The following is a 21,647-nucleotide window of genomic DNA, read 5'->3' as shown; positions in this document are numbered from 1 at the left end:
AAAACCCATTATCCAGAAAGCTCTGAACAGAAATGTCACTTCCCACAGTGTCCCATTTAAACAAACAATTCTAGATGTATGATCATTTAAGGCTGATTTGCTTTTTCTCTGTAATAATAAGGCAGTACTAACATACCATTTAAATGCTTTTGGGAGCTTTAAGGCATTTTGCTTCCAAAAAAAATCCCCTTATCTAGAAAAGACCAGGTTCAGGAAGTACAGGAAAGCCATTTCCCATAGACGCCATTTTAAGCAAATAATTAAAATTTTAAAAAAAATCCTTATTCCTTTTTCCTCTGTTATAATAAAACAGTGGGGGTCATTTATAAACTTCGCGCAGGGCAGATTGGTTCGCAAAGTGAATATATTTGCCCTGTGCATGGTTATATTTATAAAGCTGAATAAGAGGGTGCATACAGAATTGCGAATTTTTTATTCACAATGCGAATGTCTAAAAGGGCTTTATAAATATGTCACAATTCGCAAATTGCGAATCTTTATGCGCACACTCTGCGACTCAATTACGCCACAACTTTGGTGGCGGATAAAATATTCGCAAAACAGTTTTGCAAACTGCGAATTTAAGTTACTGTCAACGCTATTTCCGCGCACAACTACCTCGCACATTGGGTGCGCTCGCGCAAACTCCTGTCTCATTTGCGTGCCATTTGCGAAAATTTATTCACACTGCGAATTCGCAAAAACCGGAAAGACGGGCAGAGCAGTGCAATATATTAGCGCTCAGCAAAAAACATGCGCAATACAACCATTTGCGAAAAATATGCGCTGCGCGAACTTTATAAATGACCCCCAGTGTCTTGTACTTGACGTAACTAAGCTGCATGAATACAGTGTCAACAATCCTATTAGATTTATTAGATGTGTAAAGGTTTTTAGTAGCCTTATGGTATGGTAATCCAAACTACACACCGATTATCCAGAAAAAACCAAGTCCTGAGTATTCAGGATAATAGATCCAGTACTCATTACCATAATTGTGTAATATGACAAAGTAAACTTTCAATTCAGATTAGCAGATTCAGTTATGGGCGAAGTGGCCAACGCTAGCGACAATTCGCCAGAAATCCCATTAACAGGGATTACACTTACATGTGTAAAGGACAATTCGCTCGCGAACGAGGCCATTGCTAATGTACGCACGCTCCCTATCGCCAGGCGACTTTTCGCTCTGGCGAAAGGTCGTTACTCCGCAAATTCACTAAGATGTGAATTTTAATGAACATTACCTCTTTCGCCAGAGTTTACTTCGCTACCTTTGACCAGGTGAACTGATGAAACGAAGCTACATCTTCCTCAATCTTATGTCAGTGACATCATGTCCTGTACGCCGGAAAGTCATTAAAGTCATGAAAAACGCTTGTGACTTTTACTTTTTTAAAGCAGGATTGCCTTCACAAGTCCAAACTATTAAAGATTTTTGTGTTAACATTGTTTTTCCAGACATTTGAGGGGCATGGCACATTTGTTTTAGGGTGGGCTCATGTCTAGGGCATTATAGGATCTCTTCTGTCTTTATTATGGTTCCTTGGACATTTATAATAAAAAGTGGTCACTTCAAGCATTTGCACCAACACTACTAATAAAGATGTCCATACGACTTTTATGTACCCGCCATATTCAAATTGACCTAAGCGTAAGAGTACTTGCTAGGCTAGGCAGAAATGAACGCTAGTGAATCTTTGCTATGAAATTTTCACACTGCCAAAGTAATGCTAACGAAGTGTTCTGCTGCTGAGACGCAACTTTGCATTTTAGTGAATTAGCTTAGTGGTAACGAATTTGCACCTGGTAAAGTAGCGAGAAGTGTGGCGAAGCGGTAGCTGGCGAAAATTGGCCCTTTAGTGAATTTGCCCCTATGTTGGGTAAATATGTAGGGTCAGGGAGGGGGGTAAGGAGAGGGAGTGCAGGGAGTGGGTCTGCATCTGGAGTTAATTCTGGCTTGCCTTTTTTTAGTGTTAGGAGCTGCAAGTAGCAGAATTTTAGCTATAGCTTATGTCTTCTTTAATACAGACATTGTTAGAGCGCAACAATCCATTCTGAACTGAACCTGACATTTCTTTTGTTGTCTTTGTGATTTACTTTCTGCAGTGGAGGTATATGTGGTTGCCTTTGTTAATCTATCATTTATGCATTTATGTAATTTACCATACACGTTACATGCCTCTACAAGAAACATAATTTGCCAGCTGTTGTTTCCAACTATCTGTGCCAATGTTTCAGAAGTGAACTCCACCCTTATCTACTGAGAAATGCGCCCACACAGTTAAGGCAATGCAGAATATTAAGGGAAATTATCCCGTAATAAAGTAAAATCACATACGACCTGTTTTATTGCTTGTTTCAAAAGACATACTGCAAAACAGTGGGCATTATTTACTATAACCCCCCCCCCATGCAAAAAACACTTTTGCCTGTGGGAATGCCTGCTTTCTGCTAATCTGCCACATTGCAGGTGGTAAAGACAGAGCCCCAATGCAACCTGGATTCGTTGCTGCTTCGTCTGAGCTTCAAAATGGAGCTGAGAGATCTGTGGGAATTTCATTTAAAGTGCAAATAAAATTTTGAAATGTGACAGTCAGACATTACAGATGATGGATATCCCTGCCTTGCCAGAAGGCAATCTTATGCAGGTGCAATGGTATGCAGGTATAGGATCTGTTATCCAGAAAGCACCAAATTATGGGAAGGTAATCTCCCATAGACTCCACTTTAATTAAATAATTTGGATTTTGCAGGATTATTTTCTTTTTCTCTGTAATAGTAAAAGAGTACCTTGTACTTTATCCAAACGAAGATATAATTAGTACTTAGTGGAGTCAAAACAATTCTATTGGATTTAATTAATGCTTTAATGACTTTTTAGGAGACTTAGGGGCAGATTTAAGAAGGGTCGAATATCGAGGGTTAATTAACCCTCGATATTCGACCAGGAACTAAAATCGTTCGACTTCGAATATCGAAGTCGAACGATTTAGCGCAAATCCTTCGAATCGAATGATTCGAAGGATTTTAATACAACGATCGAAGGAATATCCTTCGATCAAAAAATCACAGGCAAGCCTATGGGGACCTTCCCCATAGGCTAACATTGACTTCGGTAGCTTTTAGCTGCCGAAGTAGGGGGTCGAAGTTTTTCTTAAAGAGACAGTACTTCGACTATCGAATGGTCGAATAGTCGAACGATTTTTAGTTCGAATCGTTCGATTCGAAGTCGAAGTAGTAGTCGAAGGTCGAAGTAGCCCATTCGATGGTCGAAGTAGCCCAAAAAACACTTCGAAATTCGAAGTTTTTTTAATTCGAATCCTTCACTCGAGCTTTGTAAATCTGCCCCTTAAAGTATAGAGATCCAAATTACGGTAAGACACCTTATCCAGAAAACCTCATGTCCCGAGCATTCAGGATTACAGTAGAAATAGGAGCGATTAAAGCTATTCACCTACTTCTACTTCAGTTCAGACATCTGATGAAGGATCCAGCTGTGAGAGGGTGTTCTAAACAAATTGAGTATAGTCGGTTAGAAGAAGGATATCTTATTTTGTACAACTAAGTACAACTGGAATTCTTGTTGTGGAAGTAAAGCAGTTCCCATGGTGTTGTCCAGTGAGCACATCTTTTCAGTTGAGTCCCTATCAGTATGTTTTTATTATATTTTTTGGGGGGGAAACAGAGTACCCAGAGTGAACATATTGGGGAACATACACACTTGCATATAGTGCCCTGGCTGGAATGGAATTGAGAGCCCTAGTGCTCGAAGACAGCCGTACTAACCATTGTACATCAAGCAAGGGGCAACTTGTACATCCAGTCTCCTTCACTGATAGCCTTTTAGCTCTATATGGAGCATAGAAAGCTAGACATTAGGCTAACGTTCAAGCTGTTTTTGAAGAGGCTCTGTAGCAGATAAAGGTAGTATGGGTGAGGGTTAGGTTTCTTGGATAAAAATGGAGGCAAGTGTTTATTGCACACATCTGTCTATTTCTGCCAGTGATGTGTTGCATCATTGTCAGTCCTGTTAATCCTAATAATATAGAAATATATAAAATATGTATAGTTTGAAATGAAAGTTTGATATATATACAGTATATAAAGTTTGAAATGAAAAGCAGCCAAAGTTTACATTGTCAAACATAATAGAATTGTTTACATTTTTAACCCTCACATGTCCAAGCTTTCCACAACCTGGCAAATTTTGTATTGTGTTGTGGTATTTAAGACTGTGAAGATTTTATGTGTTATTTAGGGAGTGTGCCCATTTAATGGGTAGGGCCAAAACTTTTTGTATCTCTTCCAAATGTTTTCAAATATTATTTCAAATTTTGGGAGGTATGCCTTTAAGAGATTGCTGCATACATGTTTTGCACCTGCATATGCATTTATGTACTTGCATGTTACATGTAGTGATGGGCAAATAAATTCACCAGGCATGGAATCTCTGCGTTTCGCCGCCTGTGAATAGAAAGATTAATAATAAAAAGTAGCAGTAACAATATATTTGTAGTCGTTCAGAGCATGTGTTGTTTACATGGGGTCAGTGATCCCCATTTGAAAACTGGAGAAAGCCAGAAGAAGAAGGCAATTAATTCAAAAACTTTCAAAAATAAATGATGAAGACCAATTGAAAAGTTGCTTAGAATTGACCACTCTATCGTGTACTAAAAGTTAACTTGAAGGTGAACCACCCCTTTAGTAGTGTAGAAATGATACACATTGGGGGTCATTTATAAACTTTGCGCAAGGCAGATTGATTCGCAAAGTGAACATATTTGCCCTGTGCATGGTTACATTTATTAAGCTGAATAAGTGTGGTGCAAACAGAATTGAACACAATGCAAATTTAAGTTACTGTCAACGATATTTTCTTGCACAACAACCTCGCACATTGGGTGCACTCGCGCAAACTCCCGTCTCATTAGCGAAATTGTATTCACAATGCGAATTCGCAAAAACCAGAAAGACGGGCAGAGCAGTGCAATATATTAGTTTTCATTTTTACACTGAACAATTCCTTTAAGCTCAGTATAAAATATGACATTTCTAGAAATATTCATTTTTAGGGTTTCGTCCTTCTTTAACATGACTAATATGAAAAAAGTAGTCATTCTTTTTTTTTAATTTGATATTGTCAAGTAATTACTTTACTTTTTGCCCCTAAATAAAACTTGTATAAAAAAAATAAACACAATAGTGAGGATTGTTTTGAAGAGACACACAAGGCATTAACAATACATTAATGACACATGCCTTCAAAATGCAGTAATAAAAATGAATAGCATATAGAGCCCTAATGTTTCTCTCACATTGTGTTATCTAGGGGTGTATAATAAAGACTGTAGCAAGAAGAATTCACCATATAAAGTAACAGCACAATGTCCTGTGTAGTGATTAGCGAATTTCGGGCGAAATTCGCGAAACGGCGAAAAATTCGCGAAACGGCGGTGGCGTTTCGTTTTTGACGCCAGCGCCCTTTTTTTGACGCCGGCTTCCGTTTTTTCGGAAAAAAAAATTTTGACGCCGGAGAATTTTTGCCGCGAATTTTTGCGGGCGTTTTGCGAATTTATTCGCTGGCGGCAAATCGCGCAAATTCGCGAATGGCAAATAAATTCGCCCATCACTAGTCCTGTGTGCACACAATGCCATATGTTTGGTTGCAGTGGTTGTTTCTGTTTCAACAATGACAGGAATGCAGAAGGTTTTGGATGCTGCACTGCGGTTATTTTGATTAGCTTTTGCATTTCCGTAATATATTATTTTATAGTAGATTATACAACAAGCCCTATATCATTTTAAAAAGTCATCACTATTACTTTATCTGCTGTCTGCAGGCAAGGTGCAAGCCCCACTATGTCAGCATTTAGTACAATGAAATAAAAAAGCAACATACCAAAGATAAACAGACTTATGTATGCATGGTATGACATTTTATAAATACGTTTTAATGCATTTTTGGCATATGTAAAGCAACACTGATATTCTGGATGTCAGTACTTTAAGCCTCTTATAAGCAAGACCTCATACTTTCTAATGCAATATTAAGATAAAATCATGCAAATAACTAAAGTTATTTCCATGAGGTGTTCAAAATAGAATACAGAGCAGTTTTGCCAACACGGTGGCGCAGGATTACTGGCTTGCAGCAGGTCCTGAATTCAATTCAAGCCAGAACAATATGTTTGTAGGTTATCTTTGTGCTTACTTGGATTTTGGATCAAAGAAGTCGCACAGATTAGAGTCCTGCGCGAAACCAGTTTGTTAAAACTGAACCCGACCCACAACCCAGACCCACATTCTTACCCATTGGACCCGCTACCCATCCCAATCCGCAAGCACCTTATCCGCAGCCCGATCCACGATCCGGTGACCAACAAGAAACAGGAAGTGCTGTCATTGTAAAGCGGAAGTGACATCATTAGAAGTGGGCGTGACCAGAAAAAAGGAGTAAAACTCGCTATTGAGAAGACCCGCGACCCTACCCACAACCCGACCCTCGGCCCGCAAACCCGCAGAACCACCTCTATACCCAAACCCGAATCTTCTACCCACATGTTACCATTTTTTGTGGGTAACCCGTGGGTACACGCTGCGATGCACAGGTGAATTGGGAAATCAGGGGCGTAACTACAGAGGAAGCAGACCCTGTGGGTGCAGGGGGACAAGTAAAGCTCTGATTAATGAGCAGTTTCAATATATCTTGGTAGAATAAATAAAATGACAAATGTTTTGGGGCCATAAATTGAATTTGCTATGGGTCCGATAACATCTAGTTATGTCACTGTGTGAAATGTTTTCAAGACAACTCAGAAAGTCCAGTTGCTGCAGACTTGTCTACATAATACAGTATGTCTCGTAACACAGATGAATGAAAATCTTCAGGAACATGGATGGTTAATTGTCCTCTGTAAAATTGGCCCAACTATGAGGGAAATTCACTAACGGGTGAAAATTCACCAGCGACGTCTTCACCGCCTTCTCCACACCGCCTTCTCCACATGTAAAGTTGCGCCAAGCGCAACTTTACACAGACAACGCTAGTTGCGAAGTTTCGTCACTGGCGCTGAACACTTGCGAAGTTGTGCTAGCGTTACTACGGCAGGCATAGCGAAGTTGCGATAGTGTCAGATAATTTGCATACAGCAGGAAGTTACATTTCAATGAACGTATATGTTGCAGCAAATACATTACACTACACAAGCCCAGGGAACCTTAATATAATAAAATAAAGTTGTTATATTGCCCTACACATGAGCCCAGTGTATAGTTTATGTGCCATATGTTAGGAAATGTACTGTAGGGGGGAAGGAGGGTAACCAAAAAAAATGTACGATCTTTTTCAGCCTATCACCCTGTACAAATGAAAATACTCCAGAGTTTTTTGGGACTCTATTGCACTTCGCCTTGTCTGAGGTGGCGAAGGCAAATCTGGCGATAGAGCTAACGTTCAGTAAAAAAAAAAAACTAAATGAATTTGCCTAGTAACACTCTTTCATTCAGTAAAAAAAAAACTAAGTGAATTTGCGTAGTAACACTCTTTCATTCAGTAAAAAAAAAACTAGGGGGCTGATTCACTAAGCTCGAGTGAAGGATTCGAATGAAAAATACTTCGAATTTCGAAGTATTTTTTGGGTACTTCGACCATCGAATTGGTTAAATTCGTTCGAATTCGAACGAAATCGAACGAATCGAACGAAAAATCGTTCGACTATTCGACCATTCGATAGTCGAAGTACTTCCCCTTTAAAAAAAACTTCGACCCCCTACTTCGGCAGCTAAAAGCTACCGAAGTCAATGTTAGCCTATGGGGAAGGTCCCCATAGGCTTGCCTGTGATTTTTTGATCGAAGGATTTTCCTTCGATCGTTGGATTAAAATCCTTCGAATCGTTCGATTCGAAGGATTTAATCGTTCGATCGAACGGAAAATCCTTCGATCGATCGATCGCAGGATTAGCGCTAAATCCTTCGACTTCGATATTCGAAGTCGAAGGATTTCAATCCGAGGGTCGAATTTCGAAGTATTTTTAACTTCGAAATTCGACCCTTAGTGAATCGGCCCCTAAGTGAATTTGCGTAGTAACACTCTTTTGCCAGAGAGCATAATTACACCAGTGACCGTTAGTAAATAGGCAAAGTGGCGAAATGACGTCACGCTGGCAAATTTTCGCCATCGTTAGCCACTTCGCCCTTTAGTAAAGTTGCCCCTATGTGTGAATGTTATAGGAACTTGTAAGCTTCACTGGGACAGGAACCGAGGTGAATAGTGCAAAAACTCCGTAAATCAGTACAGAATATGTTGGTACTGGTATGGGATCTGTTATCCAGAATGTTCAGGACCTGTCTTTTTCTGGATAACGGCTCTTTCTGTAATTTACTCTTCATACTTTAAGGGGTGTATTTACTAAAATCGGAATTTATCTCATTATTTAAATAATAAAACCACAACCAAACTCCGATACCGATTATACCATATTGATTATTAAAAAAACTTGATTTAATCGGTTCAGGTAAAAACATCAAAAATCAAGCAAAACCCTGAATAGTATTTTTTTCTGTTTTTTCCCCGAATTGCTTGATTTTTTGGGACTCTTTCCAGAAAAGCCCGAATATTTCACATTTTTGCCCAAAATGGTCGTATTTTGGACCACTGACAATGACTAATACACAACCTTAGGTCTGAGATGGCAGATTTTCGGATTCAGACTTTTTGCAGCATCAGACTTTAATGAATCTCAAAAAATTAGAGTTTAAAAAAAAAAAAATTTTTTTGACCAGATAAATTCGGGGGTTTAGTAAATAACCCACTAAATTCACTAGAATATCATGTATACATTAAATAAACCCAATAGGCTGGTTTTGCTTCCAATAATTGTTAATTATATTTTAGTTTGGATCAAGTACAAGGTACTGTTTTATTACTATAGAGAAATAGGAAATCGTTTTTAAAAATGTGGATTAATTGGATAAAATGGAGCATATGGGAGACAGCCTTTCCGTAATTCAGAACTTTTTTGGATAACGGGTTTCCGAATAACGGATCCTAAACCTGTACTATATAAATTAAAGCATAATAATTAATTATATTCCCACCAGCCTAAATTTCCCACTCTTTTCATATGAAAAATTGAAGTACAGGGGATATTAACAGGACTCATCTAGACTGCAGTTGGTGGAAATTTGGGCTGATTTCACGTGGCACATAAAAGTCCTAAAAGCGTTAATTAAATTGTACATACCAACCAGGTATTTTAACCTATGATGAGATTAATTCACAAGTGAAATCGAATTCCAAAATCATATCTTCTGTGAAACAATGCTATCTTTATACAAGAAAGCATACGAATACTTATTAAAAAGAAACCTTACAGATGCTTGTATTGTGTTGTTGGAAAAAACGAATTTGCTTGAAAATCTCTTGAGCATATAGAGAGGAGAGAGCCCTGATTAGACTAGTTGATTAGTTTAAGATGTTTCTTGTTTTTAATTATGTCTTAACCTCTTGAGACAACCATGTATAATTGCTTTAATAATCTGTATCCTTGTTGTTTTATTTTTTTTTAACAAACGTGTCGCTAATACTGAATTTCCTGTTTGACATATTACATCCACTCTTACCTGGATTTAGACTTTTTAGACAGGTGTAATAGCATTGTGGCATGCAAAAGGTGAGGCACGCTAGCTATCATCATTCTCCTAGGGAAATGCCTAATGCAATTGTCAAATGCTTCCATATACAGTTTATGTCACGTCAATAGGAACACTTGCTGACTATGGCAGGAGAATTTAGAAGACCATAATCTCTCACAATATTTGCAGTGGCGTTTAGTTACAAAGAGACAATGGCGGAAAGGGCATTTGGAGGTTTAAAGCATTTGCCTGAATTTACCTTTACAATTCACAGAAATGAAGGTGTGTCATGTACTGAGGGTTACGATTGTTGGCCCTTATAATTTACAAAAGAGGGTACTTTATTTATTATAACACACAGGTTTTAGTGAGCCATGTAACAAAAATGACATCACTACTCAGCTTTTATAAGTGATGTCATGGCTTTTGTGTATTATAAGTTTATTCACATGGCATTGTCTTGTTGTGCCAGTCTATTGTTTTACTTATAATAATTGGATGGGTGCCAATTCCACCGGACATAGCACCAAACTGTACTAAAGTAGGGCCAGGGGGTGCTGCTGCACAAAACTGTATGACAATTGTTTTTGGTTTTTGGCAGTGAGGATTGTAGGAAGACTATACTCCTGCTTCTTATAATCTGTATATGAGGAAACATGGCATTGTTTTGTGAGATATGCAGGCAAACATTTTGGAATCTGTAAAATAAATGGGAGATACTGTATAATTAAGTGGGATTAAGATAAAGCAGATTATGTAAACCAAATACAGACACTTTTTTTACCTGGCAAGGACAGCTGATCAAATAGGCTGTACCAGTAAATTCATTGCAGGGAGATGTAGTCAGAGGGGTCTATTTATTAGTAGGGTGTTCAGTTGTCAAGACATTGGATTACATAAGGATCACTGCATTTTTTTACCTGCTGTTGTGATGCTCAGTGCTTCAGAATGGTTTAGTAAGCAAAAAAGCATTGGAGAGTCAGGGATTATTTGATGGGGCCAGGGATCGGATGCAAGAAGGTAGAATTTGGTTACTGAGTAAACCGGGATAACTTCTAGTAGGGATGGACTTTACCAGAATTATTGCTGGAACTCAGGAGAAGGTAAATAGAAAGTCGATGGTGTTTTTCAATTGCCCCAAAATACAATCATTACTAAAAATACTAATAATTATTGAGGCAGTTGGCTTAAACAGAGGTGTAACATGAGATGATTAACCCTAAATACTCCATACAAATGTATAATATTTGAAATACACTGGTATGCTACAGAAGATAAGTATAGCAGGATGTTTGATAACACATTTTAAAGAGCAGGTTATATTTTGTAAGGTAAAATTATACATACAAATGTATTGATTTTTCGAAAGTTCATTACTAGTGATGGGCGAAATGCATTGAATCGTGAAATTTGCGAAACGCATTGAAGTCAATGGGCATCAAAATTATTTTGACACTTGCCTATTTTGGCCAAATGCATTAAAGTCATTAGGCGTCCGAATAATTTTGATGTGCGACAATGTTAATGCGCGCGACTATTCTGACGCACGCCCACATTTTTCCGATGCGGTGGATTGTTCACAATGAATTTTCTCAGCAGTTTTGCGAATTTATTCGATGGTGGCAAAACACGGAAATTCGCTACTACTCCACACCTGGCAAATTTATTCACCATCACTATTCATTACAAAATGGATTTGTACAATCTATATTGCAATAATTTAATATTAAGTTAAGTAAACAAAAACTAAAATCTCTTGTTTTTTTTGTATGTATTTGCAGCACAAATTACAACAACTTAATTGAGGAGGCATCCAAGATGGAGAAGATTAAGTTCAATTATATCGTTCAGATTTATGGAATTTGCAGCAATCCTATTGGAATAGTAATGGAATTCATGGAAAATGGATCACTTGAGAAAATGCTTCCAACTCATGCACTCAGCTGGCAGCTGAAATTCCGTTTTATTCATGAAATAGGGCTAGGTATGAATTTTCTGCATAGCATGAAACCTCCACTTCTTCATTTGGATCTAAAACCAGGGAATATTCTTCTGGATAGCCATTTGCATGTGAAGGTAGGTTTTAGGGATTATTCAATGACAGTACATGTTTCATACCATTACATAATGTTACTTAAAGGGATTCAGTCGGGATTTTTATTTTATGGTTATTACATGTGTACACTGCAGGTAATTCATTCTACAATTTAAAATATTGTTCTTGAACCAATAATGTATTTTTTAGTTGTAATATTGGTGTGTCGGCAGCTATCTCATGTCATTGTGCCTATTTCTGCACTTTCAGAAAGAGTTAGCACTTCATGATGGAACTGCTTTCAGATAAGCTATTGTTTCTCCTACTCAATAACAAAAGGTGTCATGTCTTAGTTTAAAGCCGGACTAAAACCTAAAAATGAATATGACTAAAAATGGCATATTTTAAATACCGAACTTATTGCATCAGCCTAAAGTTTCAGCTTCTCAATAGCAGCAATGATCCAGGACTTCAAACTTTTCACAGGGGGTTACCATCTTGGAAAGTGTCTGCAACACTAACATGCTCAGTGGGCTCTGAGCAGCTGTTGAGAAGCTAAGCTTAGGGGTTGTTGCAAGTTATCAGCAGAAAATGAGGTTGACCTGTAAGATAAGCTGATGCTACCAGACTGATTATTAAATTCTGACACTAGTTGCACAGGTTTCTGTGCTGCCATGTAGTAATTATCTGTATTGATTACTAATCAGCCTTATATTGTGACGTTTATATTCTACATGTACTGTATATTGTGAGTTGGTCCCTAAGCTCAGTAAGTGACAGCAGCACAGAGCATGTGCAGTGAATCAGCAGAAAAGAAGATGGGGAGCTACTGGGGCATCTTGGGAGACATAGATCTTTACTGCTAAAGGGCTGTGGTTGCCTTGGACTGGTACAGAAGCCCAAAACATAAAGAACAATACTAGCTACTTCTTTAGTTAAGCTTTAGTTCTCCTTTAACAAGACATGGATTTTTACTATTGAGTGACCTTCTCATATGTACCACTAGGTGGGAGAATTTTTAGTAATGCGGGTACCAAGGAGCTGTTATCTTCTTACTTTCCCATTGTTCTGTTGACAGAATGGTAGGGGAAAGTGAAGGGGGTGATATCACCCGACTTGCAGTGCAGCAGCAAAAAGTGACTGAAGTTTATCAGAGCACAAGTCAAATGACTGAGGGCACCTGGGAAACTAGCAACATGTACTGTATAGCCACATGTAAGATTTCAAAATCTGTTTGCTCTTTTGAAAAACATACTGTATTTCAATGCAGGATTCTGCTGGAGGAACTCTATTAATTAATGCATTTTGTAAAAAACACGTTTTCCCATGACAGAATTCATTTAAAGGATTTAGAGGAACACTGGTAGAAAAAGCACTACAGTAGCTAATGATTAATAATTATTTGAGTTTTAGAAAGTACAGTAAATGTGCGTCCACAATAATTTTTGTAAACTTTAAGAATTCAATGAATATAACGCAACAACATTTTCTGAAATTTTCTGCACATTTCTGTTTTTGAGAACTGAACAGTCAGTATGAATATATTTAGTTCAATTTGAATATCAAAGAGACATTTGCTGTGTGCATTGCTTTGTAGTGACTTCCATAATCACATATTATAATACTTTCAACACTAAATGACTTTTTAAATATTTGACTAATTACCTCATGAAAATCTAGGGGGGGCGGTGGAAGCACTCTTAAGGCTAATACAAAATATATTTAAGTATAATGGAAGTGCTACTTACAATGCACTTCCCTGGGCCCCTGTCTCATAAGTAATTCAATATTAATGCAAATGCATATGTTTATAAAACAGGGGTTTTTAGTTACAAAGTTATGATCATAAAGTTGAAAAGCCACCATACCACGTCAAGGTAAACCCCATATGGCGGTCCCTAACTTACTTAACTCAGGTCACAATATAAAAAGATACTTCTCTGCATAATAGCATTACCTGTACACAATGTGTGTTGTGCATTGGTTTCAATCTGAAGGCTAAATTCTCCCCCGCCAGCAAGGGCTTTTAAGAGATAGATTGCTCAAACCAATGCCCATATTTAAAAGCATAGGACCACCATTAGTATAAAGTGGTGGGTATGGGGTGCAGAGAAGTATCTTTTTATATCTTCTTACATTAATGGTGGTAGCACACCAGAAAAACAAATGGTTGGTGCTCACTGCAGGGATATCAATCATCACTCATATGTGAAAAATGTAAATTATATTAAAACATACCCTTAAATCCATATGCTTCCTCCTCCCCTGTCGATAACACATCCCTCCCAGCACACGATTCAACACCTCAGGGGCCCCTAACATCAATTTCCAAATGCTAACAAACCCGAAGAACTAACCCTACCAGGCTCATGACCTACAGGCTGCATAGGGCATGCGAAGTATGGCACAAACAAAGGGATCATAGGGCAGGCAGAGTATGGCACACACATGGAGAATAGGTCAGGCAGAGTATGGCACACACAGGGAGCATAGGGCAAGCAGAGTATGGAACACACAAGGAACATAGGGCAGGCAAAGAATGGCACACACTAGGAACATTGGGCAGCTCGATTATGGCACACACAGGGAGCATATGGCAGGCAGAATATGGCACACACAAGGAGCAAAGAGCAGGTAGAGTATGGTGCACACAGGAAGCATAGGGTAGACAGAATATGGCACACACAAGGAGCAAAGAGCAGGTAGAGTATGGTGCACACAGAGAGCGTAGGGCAAGCAGAGTATTGTACACACAAAGAACAAAGGGCAGGCAGAGTACAGCACACACAGAGAGCATAGGGAAGGCAGAGTATGACACATACAGAGAGCATAGGGAAGGCAGAATACAGTAGGAGACCTATCATGACTGCTCTAAGATGAACAGTTCATACTGTGCTACATACAGTGACGCAATGTTAGTGCCCCTCCAACATTTGTATGAGGTGTGAACAGTTGAACAATGTGGGCACTTTCAGTTTGGGTGTGAACAGTACAGGTCTTTAATGTTGTGAACAATAGATGTATTACAGGTGTGAACAATACAAATGGATTACAGGTGTAATTTGAGGTGTAAACAATGCAGGGACCAGTTAATCTCAATTTTGATACCTTTTAAATCTTACGCAAAGTAAGCAGTCATAGCAGGCAGACTTTCATGTGGGGGCCACACAAGGGGGGTCGTGGGCCCCCAGTGGGACAGCACTGTATTAGATGATAGATATTTCCAGAGGGCCTAAAATGCACTTTGTTCTTTATCTCTTTCATTGATCAAAAACACTGAATACTAATTGTGCATCCCTCTATATTCTGTAACTGCCATTGCAATATTCTGCAAGCATAGACTAACATTAATCTCTACATAGCTAGTTTTGTACAGGTTATTTTGTTCCAAAAGCCAGGGTGATAGTCATGATTCTTTCTACAGCTGATCAATAGTAATAAATATGATCCTCTAACTGACACAGATTTGAAATAAGAATTGGAGCGTGTATATATAGTAATATGTAAAATCAACTGGATCAACTGTATTTTTTTTGCTCTTGAAGATGGATCACTAGTTATTCGACTGGCTTTCTCAATTCAGTCCCGTAAGTTTGAGGTTTTTTTCTCCCCAAAATGAGTTGAATATGTCTATGAATGAGATGAATGAGAACCTTCACAGACACACTGGAACTCATTTTGGGGAGAAAACTTGTACAAGACTGAACTGAGAAAGCCAGTCAGATAACAAGTGAACAGTGATGGGTGAATTTGTCTCATTTCACTTAGATTCAAAATTTGCGAATTTCTAGTGAAATTTGGTGAAAATCATTGCGGCAGTTTCGCGGATTTATTCGCCGTCAGCGAAACGTGGGAATTTGCACCTGCCAAATTTTTTCGCCCATCACTACTAGTGAAATGTCTTCAAGAGCAAAAAACTACAGCAAGTCCAGTTGATTTGACTTATTACTATAGATATACCATGGCTTGGATGAATAAGAATCTTCACAGACCAATTGGCGTTTTGCAAATCTATAACTGCAAATTTATTAAAGATTTTTTTTCTCTGGTGATTCCAGCTTATTTTTCTTCATTTACAGATTTAAATTGAATAGCATACCGTTCCATTTTTATACATACAATGAAATAATGCTGATATGTGCTTGTTGACTGGTCTTTTGGAAATTGTATGCAGTGGGCTAATATTGTTTGCAGTTCATTATAGCATGATTTTGCTATGTCAATTAATGTTTAAATGTGAAATAGTGGGATGCTTTATTCACTATCATGGGCTTTTAGAGTTCATTTATATGCATGGGAGAGTGAGCTTGATGATGATTACAGTTATGTTACTGAATCAATTAGTACATCCTGTCACTATACTACTTCGAGGGTTAATTAGAGTTGAGATTTGGGCCAGCATGAAATCAGCATGATTGAAGAAGACATTATTTTCCAGGAATTACAAATGATAAATATAAAAGACAGATGGAAGGTTAATATACTACATTGAAAACTGCTGATATTTTGATGTTTTTATTGCATGAAAACATTTGCATACTTAACAGTTCAAGTATAAAGTAACTAACATAGGATATGACTATTCAATAAAAATATGTTCACAATAGAGTTGTATTGTATACACTGTCAGAAATTAGATTTCACTACTTATTAAAAAGCATTTTTTTTTTTTAAAGAAAAGACCAGGACATTGCTGTCTATTGCAAAGTTTTCCAGTAGTAGGCCACAGCTGGAAATGGAGCTACACTGTCAGTTTAGAAGTTACACCGATCCAAAACACAGCAGGGTGTATAAATAATAGCCACCATAAACTACTTGCATCCTAATGATGAACATAATCAATCAAACACCCAGTAGCACACTCAGTTTTATATACCGTCAGCCAGTTATAATGACTTTATTTGTCAATCATGTTACATATTTTACAGTACATTGCTGTCCTTTTAATTTTCAGTACATTTAATTCTACTGGTAATCACAAATATTTAGTCATATGGAAAAACAGCAGTAAAATGGTCTCATTAGTAACTAACAAGTGGTACTGTGCTTCTTAACATTAAACTAGACTACTGGCTATGGGTTGCCTTGAGACTTCCGGGATGTCTACAAGCCAGAGGCTAGGCTAGCATTGCCCCTTTGTAACAGTACTGGTTTTCCTTTCCTCTACATGTGAGTGGGGAGTGGGGAAAGTCAGTAGAAGACAGGTATTTTTCCATACTATATGCCCAATGTCATTAGTCCAGTTGCTGGAGTTGGATCTGCATACAATTATTTATTGGGGGATCTTATTTTTCATTCATGCATATACACATATTATATATATATATATATATATATAAAAAAAAAAAAAAAAAAAAAAAAAAGTGAGGTGCACACCAGGAACGTTTCTTAAATGGTTAAAAAAGTTAAATTTTATTTAATGCATTTAAAAAAAGGGAGGTCAACGTTTCGGTCTGTGTCTAAGACCTTTCTCAAGACCATACATGCAGCGATAAAAACGTTCAATCAATAAATAGCTAAAACCATTTGCACTCACCCAACCACGTGCTGCCACATACCCCATGTGATTAAAAAATCCCATGTGATTAAAAAATCACTCCCCTCCCTCGGGGGGGTCAGATAACCACATGAAATCTATCAATGGACAAAATTGAAACATACACCGTCCTTATTACAGAAGCAATTAAGTAACCTGTTCCTATATTAAACATTGTAGCCAATTCTCAAATAATGTTTCACATGTCAAAACTAGAACAGGAATTCCCTATTTGTCCTATATTGTATACTTTACCAAAGGTTCACAAAAGCCTGATTAAGCCCCCTGGCCGCCCGATTGTCTCGAGTAGGGGGTCCTTACTACACCCAATCGGTATATATCTGGATGTTATATTACAGCCTGTGGTACAAAATACCCCTACATACTTGAGAGACACCCCCCATTTACTTGAATGTCTGAGATCTTTGGTGATTCCTGTCGGAAAAAAGTGCTGGCTGGCCAGTCTAGATGTAGTTAGCCTTTACACCTGTATTCCACATGCGGCTGGGATTGAAGCTGTGAGGCGTTCATTAGAGGAACATGAAAATTATGTGGGCCCTCCTATCCCATTTATACTGGAGCTGCTAAGACTAGCACTGACTATGAATTATTTTCGTTTTCAGTCTGATTTCTTTTTGCAGGTGTCTGGCACGGCGATGAGGGCGGCCATGGCGCCCTCATACGCCAATCTGTTTATGCATCAATTCGAGCAACACTATATTGTACCTAACTATGGGGACCGGATTCTCTTCTTCCGTCGCTACATTGATGATGTCATCATTGTCTGGAGTGGCACGGAGGATGAGTTTCAATCGATGGTCAGTCAATTGAATGCGTTAGACAGTCCTGTAAAATTTACCCATGAGATACATCCCGAGTCAATACATTTTCTAGATATTGAAATTTGGAAACAGGAAGACCATATTGAATACACGCTATTTCGTAAGTCCACTGATAAAAATGTCCTGCTCCATTTCAATAGTTGTCACCCAGACCCTATGAAAAAATCATTGCCTATTTCACAATTTTGTAGGGTGCTTCGGAATAATTCAAATTCAGAGGTGGCTGAACAACAATTAAGCAGCATGAGGTCTCGGTTTCTTGACCGTGGCTATCCAGCGCCTGTTCTGGAGCAGGCACTGATACTAGCCAGGCAGCGGGTAAGCACACCACGAGCACAGACAAATACTCCCCCTAAATTTATTTACAGTACTAAATACACTACCGGGTCCCATAAAACCAAGAATTTGGTAAGTAAACACTGGAGTATTATTCAGGCAGATGCGGGTTTGAAGAGTGTAGTTCCAAAGGACCTGATGACCTGTTATCGACGTGGCACAAACCTTAAAGATCTTCTGGTTAAGACAGATCCCGTAGGTTGCTATCAAAAGGGACAAAACACCTGGTTACGCAATGACCTACCGGGGTGCTTTAGGTGTCCGAATTGTACCTCTTGCAGATCTATGACACCGGGCAACAGTTTTTTGCATCCACAAACAGGTAAACGATTTTTGATTAAACATCACATAACTTGTACAACCACTCATATAATATACCTAATAACATGCCCATGCGGACTGTCTTATGTCGGGAAAACCGATCAGACACTACGTCTACGCATGGATGGACATCGCTCAGCCATTAGAACCGCGTTTTGTGATGGCTATACAAATAAACCGGTGGCGAACCATTTTTTGGCGGTCGGACATAGGTTGCCCACGTTTCGTTATATAGCCATTGACCATATCCCCCCTCCTAGGAGAGGGGGTGACAGGTCAAAAATCCTACTACAGAGGGAAGTGTTCTGGATTAGAAAGTTGAACACCCTGGCACCAGCAGGGTTAAACGAGCACTGTTCCCTTCTATGTTTCTTGGAACAACGCTGAAGGGCTATTGTTAGGATGCTGTATGTGTTTTCTGCATTTATCTAAATTTTGTTTTTTGTATTTATCTAAATTATGTTCTAGTTTTGACATGTGAAACATTATTTGAGAATTGGCTACAATGTTTAATATAGGAACAGGTTACTTAATTGCTTCTGTAATAAGGACGGTGTATGTTTCAATTTTGTCCATTGATAGATTTCATGTGGTTATCTGACCCCCCCGAGGGAGGGGAGTGATTTTTTAATCACATGGGGTATGTGGCAGCACGTGGTTGGGTGAGTGCAAATGGTTTTAGCTATTTATTGATTGAACGTTTTTATCGCTGCATGTATGGTCTTGAGAAAGGTCTTAGACACAGACCGAAACGTTGACCTCCCTTTTTTTAAATGCATTAAATAAAATTTAACTTTTTTAACCATTTAAGAAACGTTCCTGGTGTGCACCTCACTTTTTTGTTTTTTGTATACTGCTAATGAGAGTAGCACCTGGGTCATTATTTCCGTCATGGTGTGCTGAACGTTCATGGACTATGTATATATATATATATATATATATATATATATATATATATATATATATATATATATATATATATATATATACATATATATAGTATATATATATATATATATATATATATATATATATATATATATATATATATATATATATATATATATATAAAATATGTATCAGTAATATATGCAACTGCATCAGAGAGGGTGGAGAGATCAATGATGCTGTTTTGAAAAACGTTTTCATCCAAACATATAGTTGGAATGATTGGCTTTGCTTTGTGGCATGTGATATTCAAAGTCAGTGTTTGTGCTAGGGATGCACTGAAGCTGAATCCTAATTTGCATATGCAAATTAGGGCCGGGAGGGAAATTGCGTGACTTTTTGGTCACAAAACAAGGAAGTCAATAAAAATGTTTACCTCTTCCCACCCCTAATTTGCATATGCAAATTAGAATTCGGTTCGGTATTTGGCCAAATCTTTTGCGAAGATAAGGGGGTTCGGCCGAATCCAAAATAGTGGATTCAGTGCATCCCTAGTTTGTAAAAATTCCAAAGAATCCCAAAAACATGCTAATTGTAATAAAAATATTGTTTATTAATCCATATTAAAAAGTATCAAAAGTCCCCACATGGCCTAACACGTTTCATGCTTACCTAGCACTTTCACTTTTAGCAATTTCTGATAAATCACATCCTTTCAAATGCTTAAATACCATCTTTAGTAGACCCTCCCAATCATTTTCTAACCCATATGTTCTATATACTATCAATTAAAACCTGGGCCATTAGCTCATACACTTAGAAACACTTAGTATTTATATAATATATAATACACAAAAGCCATGAATATCCTGTAAATTATATCCTTATAAACGGTGAGTTCTGATGTCATCAGTTATAAACGGTGAGTTCTGATGTCCTTTCTGTCACATGACTCACTGAAACTTGTGTATTATAATAAATAAAGTACCCCCAGTTGTAAAATATGAGGATATTAGAAGTTACCTCGGAGTTCCATGACCTGTATAAAAACACTCGGTCTTCGGCCTCGTGTTTTTATATGGTCATGAAACTCCTCGGTAACTTATAATATCCTTATATTTTACAAGAGGGGGTACTTTATTCACTATATAATACACAAAAGCTATCAATATCTTGTAAATTATATCCTTATAAACGGTGAGTTCTGATGTCATCAGTTATAAACGGTGAATTCTGATGTCATTTCTGTCTGAAATTTGTGTATTATAATAAATAAAGTACCCCTAGTTGAAAAATATGAGGATATTAGAAGTTACCTCGGAGTTCCGTGACCTGTATAAAACCACTTGGCCTTCAGCCTCGTGTTTTATATGGTCATGAAACTCCTCGGTAACTTATAATATCCTTATATATATATATAGATATATATATATAGTGAGGAAAGAATATATAGATGGACAGAACTCCAGAGCAGGCCTGTCACCTTAACTCAATTTTTGACGCATCTTGTGTAACATTTTTGCAACATTGTTTTATTCTGAGATAAGGAAATGAACACTAGCAACTGTTACTTTAGTTTGTGTTTTTAGCAATACTTTGGTTTTATTGTTTAAAAAGTAGAGAGTATGTATAAATGATTTTTGTGCATGTACTGTGTATTTTTTTAACACATTTTTTTAACACATTTATATGCAGGCATCTGTATGGCTGCTACGTTTCAATGATGCAATAATACGTCAGTTCCAATTTGTCTATGTTCCCGCCAACTCTTGTATTTAAGGCATTCATGTAATCCACTAGACACTTTGAGAAAGGCCTCGGAGGAGGCCGAAACGTTAGTCTGGCATTAACAATAAAACTTTTTTACATTTTTAAGACCTGAGAGTGCGGACCCTTTTTGCTGTTTGTATATGTATATATATATATATATATATATATATATATATATATATATATATATATATATATATATATATATATATATATATATATATATATATATATATATATATATATATATATATATATATATAGAGGGGGTACTATATTCAT

General features: G+C 37.6%; 1 protein-coding gene across 3 annotated transcripts in view; it reads left to right on the top strand.

Annotated features, from left to right (window-relative positions):
- Window positions 1–21,647, top strand: part of ankk1.L (ankyrin repeat and kinase domain containing 1 L homeolog) — a 50,956-nt gene that overhangs the window by 15,127 nt on the left and 14,182 nt on the right. For all 3 annotated transcript variants that reach the window (XM_018225954.2, XM_018225953.2, XM_018225952.2), the window contains exon 2: window positions 11,419–11,713. In XM_018225954.2, coding sequence (XP_018081443.1) covers window positions 11,419–11,713 — 295 coding nt within the window. The remainder of the gene's footprint in view (window positions 1–11,418; window positions 11,714–21,647) is intronic.

The sequence above is a fragment of the Xenopus laevis genome, chromosome 7L (genome assembly GCF_017654675.1).
Source record: "Xenopus laevis strain J_2021 chromosome 7L, Xenopus_laevis_v10.1, whole genome shotgun sequence".
NCBI lineage: Eukaryota > Metazoa > Chordata > Amphibia > Anura > Pipidae > Xenopus > Xenopus laevis.
The sequence above is the reverse complement of the archived record's forward strand: the minus strand, read 5'-3'. Positions and strand labels throughout refer to the sequence as shown.